Here is a 17,013-nt window from a genome sequence, read left to right as displayed (position 1 = left end):
GGCAAGGCAATGGTGCACCGGCCCACACTCGGAAGGTCACCTGGGTCCAAGAGCTGCTGCCTCCGTACTTGCACAGCAGAGTGTAGCAGGTGTTCTCCAATCCTCTCTCACAACGCATGCTTCTGTGCCCCTCTCCCAACTCCCCTGCATGTGCCAATCACACCAGCCTGCCTTTGGGGCCAAGCAGCTCACATGGTCCCACATGCTGCCCATGCGTCACTGTGAGGCGAGCCAAGGCAGCCCTCTTCCCTTCCTCCACCACTTTGCCCTCCCGGCCAGAGGTTGTCCACCCCCCTCGCCCGGCGAGGTCATAAAGGGGACCACCATCTTCCACCAGCGTTGCAGACCAGGGGGTTATAGGGGGCCGAGGGACTACAATGCCCCACCAATGCAAGAGGGAAACAGTGTTCCCTCTCAATGTGCCTTGGCTGCAACAGGTAGCTGGTTTTAAATCAGTTGGGATCGGACACGAACCACACTGGGCATCAAATCCCCAGGATCACTTCATTCCAGTGCCATTCATCCAATTTTTGCATGAACACACAAAATGGTATCTTGTCTCTGCCCTGCACCACGCCACCTCCCTCTGCCACTTAGCCCTCCTTGCTATGCGTGCTTGCTCTCCCTCCCCTGAGGAAGGTCCACCTGCACTCCCTTTCTGCAAAGCCCAAGCCAAGGAAGCCTCCCTCCCTTCATCCATCACTTAGCCCTCCCGGCCAGAGGTTCCACCCCCTGGTGAGGTCACAAAAGGGACCGCTGTCTTCCACTGGCGGTGCAGACCAGGAAGTTATAGGGGGCCGAGGGACCACAACACCCCACCGATGCAAGAGGGAAACAGCGTTCCCTCTCAAGGTGCTTCGGCCGCAATAGGCAGCTGGGTTTCAATCAACCAACCTTTGGCTGCAAACAATGAGCATGCAAGAACCAGCAGCCCTTCAAGTGGCGCCCACTGCCAGACCTTTTCCTCAATGCCCCCACACCACATACAGTTTGAAGCTGTAAAGACAGGGAATAAGATAGCTGTAGGAAGATCTCAGCAGCACGTGGAGGCAAGGTGAAAGCAGGGTCCCACGCCTCTGTGATACTCCTCCTCTTCCTCTTCTGTGCCATGTGCAAAATTGAGGAAGTGAGTGCCTTGATTGCAGTTGTTGTTGGGGGGTTGACTCCCAGTCAGGGACCGGCACTCAACCCTTCGTGGACCGGCAGTGGTCTAGGGACTGGTGGTTGAGAAACTGTGGATTAAAGCACTGCCAATATCCTCCTCCACACTTCTGCTCCAAGTGTGGAGTAGAGAGGAGTGCAGGCTTGAGCATCAAAATGTTCAAACCCACTCTGCTCCGCACTTCCTCTTCCATACCCTTTCCTTCTTTTTAGTGGAAGGATGCGGTACAGAGGCAGCAGCACTTGCCTGCCACCAGGCCAAAGGGAAAGGGGAGGAAGAGCTGGAGTGGTGGTAGCACTAGCAGGAGCGGGGCTCATTTGGCATGCAAGGTGTGCACAGTGGGGGTGGTGCCTTGTAATGCCACCTCAGGTGTCCCTGCCTGGTGCAACCTGGGGGCTCTAGGTTGTGGTAGGCCTTATCCCGCATGCTATGAACACCCCCAGAATCTGCAATTCTGGAAACAATTTAATCCTCACTGGAATCCAGGTTTCCGACATGGCTTATTCTTAGGGTGCAATCCCCATCTTCAGTCCTACTGTGCCACAGTTCGGAAGTCGATGTATTGCAGAAATAAACTTGCAGAGCAAATAGCTCCAGCAAATCAGCCAAAGCCACGCAATGATGAGAAAGGCAGAAGTGACTTTGTCAAATTCAAACAGAGATTGTGTAACAAATGAGATTCCAGCCCAAGGCTGACATACCCCATTGTGACCTTTGGTTGGTATGGAAAGTAGTATTTAACTGTCCCTGTGAAATTCAAGATCTTTGGGAGCTTTATTAAACTAAGCTTTATTCAGAAACAACTCCATTTTTCTCTCCTCCTTTTTCTCCTTTCTCTAAATAGAATACAACAGGGAGTAATGATGCCAACTGTACAAACGATATGAGAAGCCTAGTGTGCAGAGAAAGTGTGCAGCCATTGAATTCAAGGTTTTTTTATTTAACTGTGCACTTTGTGCTCAGTGGTTCGCAAATCATTTGTACAGCTTGCATCGCTCCCAAAGATTTTGAATTCTACAGGGACTGTAAAATATTACTTTCAAACCCAACCCAAGGTCACAATGGGGTATGTCAGTTTCTCCAGAGGACTCTACTTTGAGCTGGGTGTTCAAAATTTAAAAGGAAGAAAAATATGCTTGTGATTGGAAGGACTGCAGTTTTCAAAGACTGCAGCTCTCAGTCCATGTTTGCAAAGTGTTTGCATTGTTAGCCACTGTTCCCTCTAACAGGGATTTCCAGATGTTCTTGACCACAACTCCCATAATCCCCAAGCAAAAGCCATTGCAGCTGGGGATTCTGCAATGGGAACACTGGTGTTAGCAGGTTTAAGCAAAGGGAAGTTGTACTTACTCTGAGGGAAAGAGTGGCTTCAAAACAGGAATCTGAAGAACCCAGTTCAGTCTGGAGTGTCCACAGCCTTTTTATACAGCCTTTCTTGCTGCCTTGCAGGTGTCCATCAGCACTAGGGGAGGCTCCTGGGTGATGAGCCGAGTGCATGACAATGGTTATCCGTGGGACACCATCTTTCATACCCGTTTCAACAACATAGTCCAAAATTCCCTCCCGTGGTTTCTTCTGCAATGGATGACAGAACAGAAGATGAATCAGTGGTTTAATCATGAAAACTATGGTCTAATGCCTCGTAACAGGTACATAAGTGTATCACTTTACTTCTAAAGGAGATTGATTTTTCCTGTGTTTATTGTAGAGATGTGTGAAATGTTTCAATATCGAAACATTTCAACTTGAAATTGGCAGTTCAAGTATTTTGATCTCGAAACAAAGTGTCCTCTAAATAAAGGGCCTGTTTCAAGCTTGGAAATAAACAACCACATTTTGATCAAAACATTTCAACATTTTGCACATTTTGGAGGCCTGTTTTTCTCTTGCTGATTGGTTTTCTGGCACTGGCTTCCTATTGCCTTGTGATCTCCTTGCTTCTTGGTTGGCTTGTTATCATACAAATCAAGTGTTGTCATGGGTAACTGTGCCCCTGTTGGCAGTACAGGGGGAGGGGCAAACCCAAAAGGAAGGAATGTCAAAAATGTATTCAAAGAGACTGGGAGGCATAGAGAGCCCTTAGAGTGTGCCTCTCTTAAAGAGGATACATCAGGAGAGGAGGAAGGAAGATTTGATTTTGTGATTTTCTTTTCTCAGCACTGAGTGTGCTATAGCTGCTACAACTATCTAGTTTTGCTGGATCTCAGATTGACAAATGTAGTCAGGTAGAACCTGGGTGCCTGCCTTCCTTGAGTTATGGTTTGTTTTGTTTGTGAGATAGTGTTGTGGCAAGAAATGGTCAGTGGCAGCTCTCTCTCTCTCTCTCTGTGTAATATTTATTGGTTATTGTTGTGATGAGCTCAATGTCTGGCCTTGAAACTAACTTGTGCTTCACTCACACTGCACTGGCCTGCTCTGCAATCTGCATTGCAAAGTATACTAACTCAGTCAAATGTGGCTGAAGTTTCTCTAGTTGAGTGTATGGCTATGCTTGCTGCTAAGGGTGCTGCTGTGGCAGCTGTTGCAATGCTAGGAAGTAAGGAGTTATAATGGTGTGTGAGAGAGCAATTTGTGTCAATGATGTTACTGCAGTACAGGCACTGTGTCTGGCAGTGGATTCTGGGTCAGTGATTCTTTTTTGGCCATGTTTGGACTCCATTTGAAATGTGTGCCCTGTATTGGAAAGGGTCAGATTCCCTTTTATTGAGTGCTTCTGCAGTGTTTTTCAAGGCAGGGTTGCAAAATGAATTGCAAATTGCAATGCAAGACTTGTGTGCATGCACTCTGTGAAGTGAAGCTTGTTCTGGCCATAGGGAACAATGGGGAAACTCTAAACACCCCATTGTTCCCCATAGGTAGTTCCTAGGGACACCAAAATGGATTGTGTGGTAGGGAATGGTGGGTGCTACCTACAACCTACAAAAGAAATTGGCAAGTGGATGATTTTAAACAAATTTTTAACCTTCCCCCACCAAACCCCTATAGGATCCTATGGGGGTTTGGGGGTAACAGTTAAAAATGTGTTAAAAATCACCCACTTGCTCATTTCTTTTGTGGGTTGGGTGGTTGGTAGCCAGCATAGTGTAGTGGTTAGAGTGTTGGACTAGGACCAGGAAGACCCGAGTTCAAATCCCCATTCAACCATGAAACTCATTGGGTGACTCTGGGCCAGTCATGTATCTCTCAGCCTAATCTATCTCATAGGTTGTTGTGAGGATAAAAATAACCATGTACACCGCTCTGAGCTCCTTGGAAGAAGAGTGGGATATAAGTTAAATAAATAAATAAATAAATAAATAAATAAATAAATAAATAAATAAATAAATAAATAAATAACATTCCCTATCAAACAACCCACTTTTGGTGTCCCTAGGAGCTACCCATTGGGAACAATGGGGTGTTCCGAGTTTCCTCATTGTTCCCTGTATCCAAAACACTTGAAACATTTTGAGTTTTGTTCCATCGAAACAACCGGTTTGACTGCTGTTTCGACAAAACGTTTTGGCCTGTCTGCATTTTGTTTTGAACTTGATCAGTTTCGTGAACATCCCTAATTTATTGCTATACTTATTGCAGGCCATAACAAGATAATCAAATGCTCTTAAAATGTAAAAATCTCACAATTGCACCTTGAAGGCCTTTGGACCTTGCTGAATTTTGGCCTCCCTCCAGTATAAAATGGCATTCTTACTTAAAAGAGAAAGTAACTCATAAGTGAAATTGCATAGATTATGACAGATTCACGTTTAGGTTCTCAAACTATATAAGCGTGACTTTAACACTCAGCAGTAACACCATAACATACTGAGTGAGCACCAGGGGCGTAACTATAATAGGGCAAAGGGAGACAGTTGTCTGGGGGCCCAATGCCTTGACCTCCCCCCCCGAGGCAAGTCACATGACTGGCTCCCCCAGCCGCGCACCTGCCCGGGCTTCCTTCAGTGGTATTCATCCTCCGAAATGTATGTGGGTGTTAAGACCTGGAGCTATCAGAACAGCATGTCTTTCTCTAGTACCATTAAATGACTTGCATGGTCCACAATTTACAAAACCTTTAAAAAAATAATTTAGGATGATGTTCTATTGTGGCACATAGGAGATATATATAAATTTTACTCTGCTTTTTGTTACCACTATTCAGCCTCATTTACGATTTCTTTACTTTATGAGCTGAGCTTCAGTGAGGGAGGCGCCCATTTTAAAATCTTGTCTCTGGGCCCACTCCAACCTTGCTACACCCCTGGTGAGCACTTTACACGCAACTGTCAGTATTGACAAAGGGCCTTTCAGAAAAAAAGTATTGCAGTTGTCAACAAAAGAGTTAGATGTGTTTTTGGATAGTGAAAGAGAGTTTTTAAAGACTGGTAAAGATCTTAAGCCTAGGATATGAAGCTGCTTTTTACTGTCAGACTAGTCAGACCATTGGTCCATAGAGATGTGCAAACCAGTTTGATATTGAACTGACTCGGCATCAAACCAGTTCGGTTCAACCGTTCAGGGTTGAGCTGAACCACCCCCAGATTGGCTCAACCTCAGACCAACACACACACACCCGGCTGTTTGGTGGGGTTCACAAACATTTTTTTAAAAAATTTGAGCTTACCACCTCTGGGGGCTTCTCTGAGGCCATGGGGGGCGGGGGGGGTCCACGGAGGTTTCCCCTCCCCCACCGGGCTGGGAAAGGCTCCTGCTTGAAACACTGGAGAGTTCCTGTGAGTCAGTGTAGCCAATACTGAACTACATGGACCAGTAGGGGTGTGCATGAAACTGAGTCTGAATTGGACCTGAACTGGACCGGACCAGTTCAGTTTTGCCTCCCATCGAACTCCCGCCCCTTGGTTTGATTAAGTGGGGGGGGGGGTGTTCACACACTTTTTTTTTTCAATTTCACTTACTCCCTCTGGGTGTTTCTCTGGGGCCACAGAGGGGGTGGTCCACAGAGGTTCCCCCTCCCCCCGCCAGCCTCCTTTATGCCATAAATCTCCCCATTCTGCCATTCTTCGGCCCTTTCCAGGCCTTCCTTTTGTCGCGGTGGCTATTTTGGAGGTCGCCACACATGCCCAGTGGGCCTCTGTGTGGCTGGGTCACAGGTCACATAGAGGCCCACTGAGCATGTGTGGCAGCCTCCAAAATGGCCACCACAGCAGAGGGAAGGCTGGAAAGGGCTGAAGAACACTCAGTGGGGGGATTTACAGCATAACGGAGGCCAGCAGGGGAAGGGGGAACCTCTGTGGACCCCTGCACGGCCCAGTCCGATTCGGGTCCAGTTTGACTTAAGCCAAACCGGGCCAGCTGGTTTCATGCACACCCCTACTTGTCCATGTAGCTCAGTATTGTCTACACTGACTGGCAGCCCTAACTAGAGATGGACCTGGGACCTTCTGCATGAAAAGCAGGATGACAGCCCCTTCCTAATGGTTTCCTCTGAGAGCAGATGATCTTTACTTTCATTGATTCTAAAAACAACACTTTCTTTGTTGATGTAAGGGTGAGAAGAGCTTAAACTCCAGGGGGAAAGTGTGCTTCACAAAGTTTTAAGAATCCTGTTCTAAACATTACTAAGTATGTGAAACACTGAGAACAGTATACAGTAAATTACTTTATGAATGGCATTGGGTGAAAGACCTAAACTAGGAAAATGGCTGTTGAATAATCATAGGTTGGAGCAGGTTACCTGCTTTAAATATCGTGGTGTAGTAGTGTAAGCATCGGGCAGTAGAACAGCACATTTAAACTTTGTTCTTCAAAATGCCCAGAGGTCTACAAGGGCTGTTTTAACATTCTATCAATCCAAGGGTGCTCAGTTTGTTCCTGCTGAGGTTAAATTCTATTGAGCCAAGTCCTAGTGTACACAACTTCTGTATGGGGGGCAAGTTGGTCCGTATAGAAACCCTGCAAAACGTGAAGCTCAACAGTCAACATTTTTGAAGAGCTTATTGCAGACACCCATAGTTACAAATGCAGGACTCCGTCTGGAAGTGGGTGTCACAAAAGCAGAGGCAGATCAGTGGCTTAGTATTTTTGAATTGAGGTTAAAATTAAAATTTCATCCTACTGGCCTAGCTCTCTTGGTATTATCCCTAGCTCCCTTGGTGAGATAAATGTTCAGCTTCCTGGAAGTGTTCATTAGAAAGAAAATCATGATGGCTTCTCCTTGGATTTTCTTGTATCAATGGCTTATGAAAAAGCTAGATTAATGATTAACAAAAAAACCAAAACAAAAACCTTATTTGGATTCAACAGTCTACCAGAATACCAAGAAGGACCCAATGGTATGATACTAATGTTTAATATAATAATAAAACTATACACCATACAATAAAAGCATCCTGACTCAATTAGATATGGTTCCTCCAAATCAATATAATATGTCCATATGACAGAACTATCATAAAGTGTCTGCGGTTGAGAAAGTTCAACCCATCCAAGAATGTCTCCAATAATTCATCTCTGAAATGCCATACTGTCGACTTGTGGGAGAGATGTGGATGAATATCACCATATGATTGTCAGTGCTGCAAGATTAATCAGATACTCTACCTCCCAATTGAATATGGCACTGGCAATCATATGGTGATATTCATCCACATTTCTCCCACAAGTCGACAGTATGGCATTTCAGAGATGAATTATTGGAGACATTCTTGAACTGAACTTTCTCAACTGGGTACACAGTGGATACTTTTATGAGACCTCATTTATTATTTTTTATGAACTTAGTTCTGTCATATGGACATATTATATTGCTTTGGAGGAACCATATCTAATTGAGTCAGGATACTATTATTGTATGGTATATAGCTTTATTATATTAAACATTGATATCATATCATTGGGTTCTTTTTGGTATTCTGGTAGATTAATGATTAAGAAGCGAGTGGGTGACATGAAATGGCAAATAGAATTGGTTTTGGGCACTCAAGTTTTTAACGTCAAGCCTGCAAGGAACCTTGGTCAGATTACTGTCCCCAAATATTGTAAGGCTTTTTCATTAGCCCGTTTAAATGCATTGTTAACAGCCTTGCCTGAAGGAAGATTTAAGAAGCTTCTGTATGCAGAGCAGCTATGTCCATGTAATACAGGAAGTATAGAAACAACAGCTCATTTTCTTTTATATTGCAAATTAATAATTATATTTGTAGTTATTATTTGCTGCCATTTTTAAAAGACTACCCAGGGTGTTTTGATAAGTTTTATGTATGTTATCCTTTACTGGCTATGAATGATATGTTATCTTTAAGTGTAGCAAAGTTTTGTTTTACAGCAGGGAAGGTTTGACAGAAGATAAGCTGATTGGAATGTTTATTATACTTAAATTGTGTTGTTATACTTAAAACTGTGTGATTAGTAGGATGTAAGTATTATTAGTCTTTCTTCCTTTCTTTGACCTGTGATCAAAATAAAGATTCATTTATATTATAGCTATTTATTTATTTATTTATTTATCTATTTATTTATTTATTTCTTTATATTTAAGCACATTTCTATACCACCAAAAATAAAAAATCTCAGGTGGTTTACAATTTAAAACACGCTAATAAAAACATTAACAATGAAATCTCTTCCAGCCTCTGAGCAATGCATGTCTCTCCACTCATTTTTGCCTTCCAGGTCCCTGATGAAAGAGCCAGTTTTCAATGATGACTTGCCAAGCCGTATTCTCTGTGGCGCTGTGACCGTGAAACCACTTGTCAAAGAATTCACTGAAAACTCTGCCATTTTCGAAGATGGGACTGTGGAGGAGAATGTGGATGTTGTCATCTTTGCAACAGGCTACAGCATTGTGTTCCCCTTTCTGGAAGAGTCAGTGATAAAAGTGGAAGATAATCGTGTCCCCTTGTATAAACATGTCTTCCCTCCTCATCTAGAGAAGCCAACAATGGCTGTTATTGGCCTCATCCAGCCCCTTGGGCCAATCATGCCCACCTCAGAGCTGCAAGCACGCTGGGCTACCAGAGTCTTCAAGGGTAAATGGAGATTTGTATTGTTGTTTACGCATTTGTAATAACTGCTGTTCAGCTGGACCTCAAAGGGATGCCTGGAGATACACAGGGATTTCTTGATGCTGCTCCAGTACAGCTGATGGGTACAGGAGAATCCTGGCAGCATCACTAGTATACAGGGCCCATCTCTGAACCCTGACTGGGGATAAAGCAGAAGATGCTGGGAAGCAATATTAATGACATATGCAGGCGCTTGCTCATTTGGCTGTTGAATAACACTGGATTGTCCCCTTGATCTGCTTGGATATGTTAGCATAACAGACCGAGAACTGTCTGCAGCTTGGAAGGATTTCCCATTTTATCAGAGTTAGAGGAGATGATGATGATACTCATCAGCCAACCTCACTTTATTCAGGGAAGCTTAATAAGACTTATGTAGCCCACCATCCTGGCAGGAAGGACACCGAACACGAAGTGTAATGAGAGGGCTGCCATGGCTTCCCTCAAGGGGAAGTGCTGCTGACCCCCAGCCCTTTCCTTTCCTTTCTTCTTTTCTAGGACTGAGTGTGCTGCCTCCAGAGAGCACCATGGTGGCTGATACCGTCAGAAGGAATGAGAAGAGGATCAAATGGTAAGGAAAATCGGTTTATTATTAGCCACAGATCAGGTGGGCAGATTTACATATACATATCCACACCACACACCTTCCTTCTCAATAGGTTAAATGCAGAGAGCCAACAGGGCACTTGCCTGGGGCACAGACAGGGGTACAAGATGGGCAAAGATGATGTTGTCATATTAAATAATTGAATATGATGATGATCAATGATGATGATGATGATGATGATGATGGCTGATATCCTGGCTAAAATGTTCAGTTAGGGAGTTGTCTAAAGCAGGGATCCTCAACGTTGGGCCCCCAGATGTTAGTGGACTTCAACTCCCATAATCCCAAGCCCCAGTGGCCTTTGGTTGGGGATTATGGGAGTTGAAGTCCAATAACATCTGGGGGCCCAACTTTGAGGATCTCTGGTCTAAAGGACTACTCAATTTCAGTAGGACGTCCCTTAGTAAATTGAGTCAGATGTAAGCCTTTTTTCTTTTCTTTAGCTTTTTTCTGTTTCTCCCTATGGGATAATGAAACCTGTTTTCAAGTGGACATATGAAAAGCCAAATGTCCACTTGTTCAATGAGCCAGGTCGGGCCAGGTCAGGCCAGGCCAGGTAGGGTGACATAGTTGTATCTTGTTCTTGGTCCTATGCCTTCAGCCTACCAAAGTAAAGCACTCTCAGCATTGCTGATGAGTGAGCGGGGTGGCGGGGAAGAGAAAATTATAATGTGAACAAAGATGTGAGACTGGACAGCAGCAGACTTTTTGCACATCAGCTTCTGAACATGAGCAGCAGTCTGAGTGGTGAGAATTTGGAATTCCCGAAGCCGTGTTCTTAAGCTTGACCCCATTTTTATTTGCCCAGCTGCTAGATCTGGGGGTGGGGGCATAGAATTGGGAGCCTGACCTGGAGCAGAAATGACTTCTTATATCACTGGATTCTGTGCCCCCTCTGCTCCATCTTTTTGGCCTTCCTCTTTATATACCTTCCTCTTTATATGGGACAGAGAAAGGACCATGCCATGGGCACTGGAACTCCTCTGTCACCCTGTTCTAGAGTATTGCTGCTGCTTGGTTCTTCCAAAGGGTTTGAGGACTGCATCGGGCTAAATCCCTGGCAGTGTTGGCAGTCTGGAAATGAATCGGGAAGCAGGCAGGCAAGCAAGCCATCAAAATGTCATAGGCAGTGAGAGTTCAAGCTGTGTGTGAAGGATAAGTTGTTCAGACTGAAGTGTCAGCAGCTGTATAAGCCCAGCTGAACCCTATTGACCCCTGGTGTGTCACCTGTTTCCTATGGAATGTGTCGCTGCAATGCCACACCGACTCAGGTCACCTGCAGCAGCAGTTGCCTTGCAGTGCATCAGAGACTGGACCAGAGCTAGCTGCAACACAGTTGGGTAAAGTGCTAGAGTACCTGTTGGTGAGTCTTGAGCACCTTACGGCTCTGTGCAGCAATGCAGCTCTCTCTCAGTCAGTTTGGAGGAGTGAAGACCTTTCCAACTAATTAAGAAAATCAACTTCCTCTTTAGCACTTTTAACTGCACTACCCCCCAATGAGGTGCTAGATTTGTAATATCCCATGGTGGTTTCCAGACAGTGAGCTTTACACCGCAAAAAATGGTGTAAGCTGTGACGTTTTGTGGTGCCGATTTAAAACCGCAGTTGAAATCCGCTCCTGCAATGGGCAAATACAGCTCTTTTCTTTCTTTCTTCCTTTCTTCCTTTCTTTCTTTCTTTCTTTCTTTCTTTTTTTCCCTTTTTAAATTTTTCAACGCAGATACAACATTATAGGGACTGTGATGTCAAGACACAGGCAGTACAGAAGAACACTTAAGGGATACATCGTGACACTGTGGTAGCGTGCAATCTGGAAAGCGCCCATCTCAGTGGAACAGATAGAGGGAATATCTTTGGTTCACGAGAGACAGAAACTTACAGTCAATGTCCCATTTCTTACAGCTAGGCTCTGTTTCTTTTAAGCCAATTTCATGTGTTTTGTCACTCACACTGTTCTTGCCCACACCACTAGTCCCAGGTAAAAGCATACTGTTCAATAGATGTGGGTGTAATTTCTGCCTTTCTCTCCCCACCATCTCCACAGGTTTGGCACCAGCCGCAGCCAATCAATCCAAACAGATTTCATCGAGTACCTCGATGAGCTTGCTATTGGTTCAGGGGTGAAACCAGACCTGTTCTTGCTGCTGCTGAAAGACCCCAAGCTGGCTCTGACTGTCTTCTTTGGGCCCTGCAGCCCATTCCAGTTTCGCTTGGTGGGACCAGGGAAGTGGGCTGGTGCTAGGAACGCCATCCTCACTCAGACAGAGCGGATCATCAAACCCACAAAAACCCGAATTGTGAACAAAGGTTCAAACCACCTCCTGATCTCTCTGCTTAAAATCCTTGCTGTTCTTGCTCTCTTTGTTGCAATTTACCTTTCCCTTAGTCAGCACTGATCTCCATCACATAATAAGAGAATGATTAGTTGTATACTAATCAGCAGGCTGCTTAAGTTACATGTGATGCCTCTTTCTGTAATAACCAGACTACCTTCTGCGCATATGGGGTCAATGCAGACTTATATTGTGCCTGATTTTAACAGCCAGCCTTGTGCCACTCAAAAGCAGGGGCGTATCTAGGGTAGGGCAGGCAGGGCACATGCCCCAGGTGCCACTTGAAGGGGGAGTGCCATATTGTAAAAATGATTTTTTAAAAAAATGACTGCTGAAAACAAAATGGCCATCATGCATGCTCAAATGGCCTCTGTGAGGCCCTAGGTCATGCCAGGCCTTGCAGAGGCCATTTGAGCATGCGCGGTGGCCATTTTGTTTTCAGTGGCCTTTTTAAAAAAAAAGAGATTATTTTTAAAAATGGCCACCGCACATGCTCAAATGGTACCTGCAAGGCCCTAGAGGCCAGCGGGGTGAGGGGGAACCTTTGCAAACCACCCCCCAGCCTTTAGGAAGCCCCCCAAAGGGGCTACAGGAAAATAATAATAATAATAATAATAATAATAATAATAATAATAATAATGAAGCAGATGAAACCGTGGACCACCTAATCAGCTGTTGTAAAAAGATCACACAGACTGACTACAAACAAAGGCATGACAAGGTTGCAGGGATGATACACTGGAACATCTGCAAAAAATACAAGCTACCTGTAGCCAAACACTGGTGGGACCATAAAATTGAGAAAGTGGTAGAAAATGAAGATGTAAAAATATTATGGGACTTCCGACTACAAACAGACAAACATCTGCCACACAATACACCAGATATAACTGTAGTCGAGAAGAAAGAAAAACAAGTCAAAATAATTGACACAGCAATACCAGGGGATAGCAGAATAGAAGAAAAAGAAATAGAAAAAATCACCAAATACAAAGATCTACAAATTGAAATTGAAAGGCTGTGGCAGAAAAAGACCAAAATAATCCCATTGGTAATTGGCGCCCTGGGTGCAGTTCCAAAAGACCTTGAAGAGCACCTCAACACCATAGGGGCCACAGAAATCACCATCAGCCAATTACAAAAAGCAGCTTTACTGGGAACAGCCTATATTCTGCGACGATATCTATAACAATTGACAATAAAATTCTGGCATCCCAGGTCCTTGGGAAGGACTCTATGTCTGGATAAAACAAACCAGTCAATAACACCTATCTGACTGTGTAAACAAGAAATAATAATAATAAAATAAAAGACACTGTACACATATTCAGATTGGCACTATGTGCAGAGAATCAGGGCTTGTGAATACTGAGCTGATGCTTATGAGCTAGGATTGTATTCATTTGCTCTTACTTTGCTTCTTGTGATAAGTGAGTTAAATGTGATGTCTTAATAATATGGCTATTAATGGTGAGTTTGTCTTTGAATCAGTGTGAAATCCTTAATATTAAGGCCCACTGGGAGTTTCTTGCTCTCTTTCTCTCATTTTAACTGTCTTTCTGAAAGACTAGAATATATTCCAAGCAGTGACACAGTTTAGCAATAGCAATAGCAATAGCACTTACATTTATATACCACTCTATAGCCGGAGCTCTCTAAGCGGTTTACAATGATTTTTAGCATATTGCCCCCAGCATTCTGGGTACTCATTTTACCGACCTCAGAAGGATGGAAGGGTGAGTCAACCTTGAGCCCCTGGTCAGGATCGAACGTAACCTTCTGGTTACAGGGCGGCAGTTTTTACCACTGCGCCACCAGGGGCTCTTACTCTGCATATCCTTTAATTATTTACAGAGTATCTTTGGAAAAGTCAAATTCTTGATTTATTTTTAAAACTTATGTAATGGTGATGCTACAATGCATAGTAGAGAATTAGACAGGCACTTCTGTTTAGTTTTCCAAGTACACCTCCACATAGTATTTGGGGATTTAATGAGCCCCCACATACTGAAATTTGTAGTTTTCCAGCATTTTTTGGTGTGGCTACGTCCACTGCTAAATAGTTTTTGAAAAGATTAACAAGCCTGACTTGTATTTTTCAGCTGATATTATGGTAAAGTTATCTGAAAGATGAGTGTCAGATGCTTGGGCAGGAGGGCGCAATTTCAGTGTTTGCCCTAGGTGCTATTTTCCCTAGATACGCCTCTGCTCAAGAGATCCTGCAAACTTTGTCACTGTATATGTTAGCAAGTGGAAAGAGAGGTAGACATCTCTGAATTATGCACAAAGTCAGAGAGGAGATATATTGGGGCAGGACAAAGGTCTTTTGTGAAGATTGTGTGTGCCCAACAGTTTTCCAATTAAACTGGAACAACAACAGAAGCAACAACAGAAAACCTTCCAAAGATGGAGGCAAAAGGGACTGAACAATGGGCAGGACAGAAGGAAATTGCAAACACACACACACACACACACACACATGTTGGTGACACTATGGGGTGGTTAGTATTTGTTTTGTGGAGTACTAATTTTGACACGCCACAGCAAGAGGCCAACATCCAATCAGCACAGGTAAAAGGCAAAAGATTTATACGAGTTAGTTATAAGTTTATTCGGTCATTGACCAGCAAACATTTACAATAAACCAGTACGTATTTTACAAATAATATAACAAAACTTGGCCATAACAGAAATAATATCAGTGTCCTCATTAATTAAAAGATAATTTAAATAAAATTCATCAGACCGGCCAGGCAAATTGTCTAACATAGGAGATAAAAGTCTTAAACGGGGTTCCCTATAAAAATCACAATAAAGAATAACGTGCGAGGTGGATTCTATAACCCCTTTGCCACATGGGCAAAGACGTAAAAATAGCGGAACTCCCTTGAACCTGCCATCCAATACTGCTGTAGGAAGAACATTTAAACGTGCTAAAGTGAGGGCTCATCTAAATTTAGGGACAAGCACCACATCAAAATATTTAGCTGGTTTAAGATTAATAGCTTGACTCCCTAAGTATAAACCCTGCTTGAGCCATGCACCTTCTTGTTGAACTTCTATATCCAGGACACGTTGCTTAACTAACTTCCTGGCTTGCTCAATTCCTACAGTATGCAAATCCTCTATGGAGAGGCCAAAAGAGGAAAATTAGAGGATTTATACGATTTGAAGAGAAACCAAAGGTGGAAAGGTAGAGACTTCTGTAAAGGGTGTACCGCACACCAAAATCTCTTAATTGCACTGCCTATAGATTTTAACATTCATTCGATTTTTTTCCAGCCCTTCCCTTCAGTAGTAGTATCCTACTATCAATACCTCAGTACTCTCTTTGAATTTCAAATATCACTCTGTCCAAAATGAAAATGTCAGCAACCTTTGTTTTCATTTCCTGCAGAAGTAAAACAAGCTTTTCCTAGTCTTGTTTTATTTTATAATGTTCATGTTCTTAGTTAAATTTGTTTCCTATGAGAAAGGTCATATCTACTTTCTCTCTAGTTATACATTTATTTACAGTTTGTCTCTTAATAAAGCTGAGACCTCTTTAAAAAAAAAAACAATCAGCAAGGTCAGAGAAGAAGAGGTCCAATGACAGGTGAACATATGTGCTTCTACAAAAACCTTAAATGGCGCAGCAGGGAAATGCTTGACTAACAAGCAGAAGGTTGCTGGTTCGAATCACCACTGGTACTATATCGGGCAGCAGCAATATGGGAAGATGCTGAAAGGGAGGAGGCAATGGTAAACCCCTCCTGTATTCTACCAAAGAAGAACAACAGGGCTCTGTGGGTGCCAGGAGTTGAAATCGACTTGACGGCTCACTTTACTTTTACTTTTACAAAAATTCAATATTCTCTGAATTGGAACTTTGCCTTGAAGAAGAACTTTTTAAAGCAGGGCTATCAAACCCCCAGCCCATGGGCCAGATCCAGCCCGTGCAGCTGCTTCCTCAGGCCCTCCAACCTTCCTTCCTTCCTTCTCCACACCATGCCGTTCAGCTACTTCCTTTCTGTTCCCCCTGCCAAAAAGGGAGGAGGAGGAGGAGGAAGAAAACAGAAGGTGGTGTGAGGTAGGCTCGAGGAGACAGAAGGTGGTGAGAGGCTATGTGCAATCCCCCAGAGGTGCATAGTATGTATTATGTACTATATATAAGTTCTTTAGTCAGAACATATAGGTTAATGTATAAAGATATATGCATGCCTTAGAGATGAATGTGAGCACGATATACATAGTATGTATTGTATTATGTACAAGGGAGAGGAATAGACAAAAGACTGGAAACAAAGAGGCTAAATTGCCATTTCTCTTCCCAACCACTGCTATCACACAACCTGAAGCCACCCAAGGTTATTCTACCTGAAATGAGAAAAGCCTCAGGGGGGGAAACAAATTGCATATGACAAAGTTCTACCCTAAGTCTTCAAAAGAGATATTGCATTGTGTCATTTTTCCGTTTGCTCCCCACCAAAGGAGAATATTGCATTGCAATGGTGCCCTCACGTTGAACATGCATGTGGTGGTGGTAGGGGTTTGCACGAACCATTCGTTTGTTCTGGGCTGGTTCAATGGTTCAATCACAAATGGACCAAAGGCAGTCCGGTCCACAATTGAACCAAACTGAGCCCAGTCCATGGCGGCCCGGTTCGAGGCCACCACAGGGCTATGCTTGTATCCGATGAGGATTCTCCTTTACAAGCAAAGGGGTTAGGGTGCCCTTGAAAAGTCTTCTAAAGGGTAGCTGCAGGGTGGCAAGAGGGCACCTTTAAAAGTAAAATGTTACTGGTCTGGCAGGGCCATGCATCGAAGCCCCCCTGGTACAGCCCAAGTGCACAATGCTCCCTCCAGCAACCTGTCCATGCAGTGGTGGTGTGGTTCTAGCCTCTGCAGATGCATGGAGGCTGGAATCAC

The 17,013-nt window shown here is 43.8% G+C and overlaps 1 protein-coding gene across 5 annotated transcripts in view; it reads left to right on the top strand.

Annotated features, from left to right (window-relative positions):
- The window catches only part of LOC128324803 (dimethylaniline monooxygenase [N-oxide-forming] 2-like), a 28,867-nt gene extending 12,477 nt beyond the window's left edge, over positions 1-16,390 (top strand). For all 5 annotated transcript variants that reach the window (XM_053249832.1, XM_053249830.1, XM_053249833.1 and 2 more), the window contains 4 exons: positions 2,612-2,811; positions 8,774-9,129; positions 9,664-9,736; positions 11,817-16,390. In XM_053249832.1, coding sequence (XP_053105807.1) covers positions 2,612-2,811; positions 8,774-9,129; positions 9,664-9,736; positions 11,817-12,168 — 981 coding nt within the window. In that variant the 3' untranslated portion in view covers positions 12,169-16,390. The remainder of the gene's footprint in view (positions 1-2,611; positions 2,812-8,773; positions 9,130-9,663; positions 9,737-11,816) is intronic.
- The last annotated feature ends 623 nt before the right edge of the window (positions 16,391-17,013 follow it).

Source organism: Hemicordylus capensis, chromosome 4, assembly GCF_027244095.1.
Source record: "Hemicordylus capensis ecotype Gifberg chromosome 4, rHemCap1.1.pri, whole genome shotgun sequence".
Taxonomy (NCBI): Eukaryota; Metazoa; Chordata; class Lepidosauria; order Squamata; family Cordylidae; genus Hemicordylus; species Hemicordylus capensis.
Note: the sequence above shows the minus strand (reverse complement) of the source record. Positions and strands in the feature narration are given on the sequence as shown.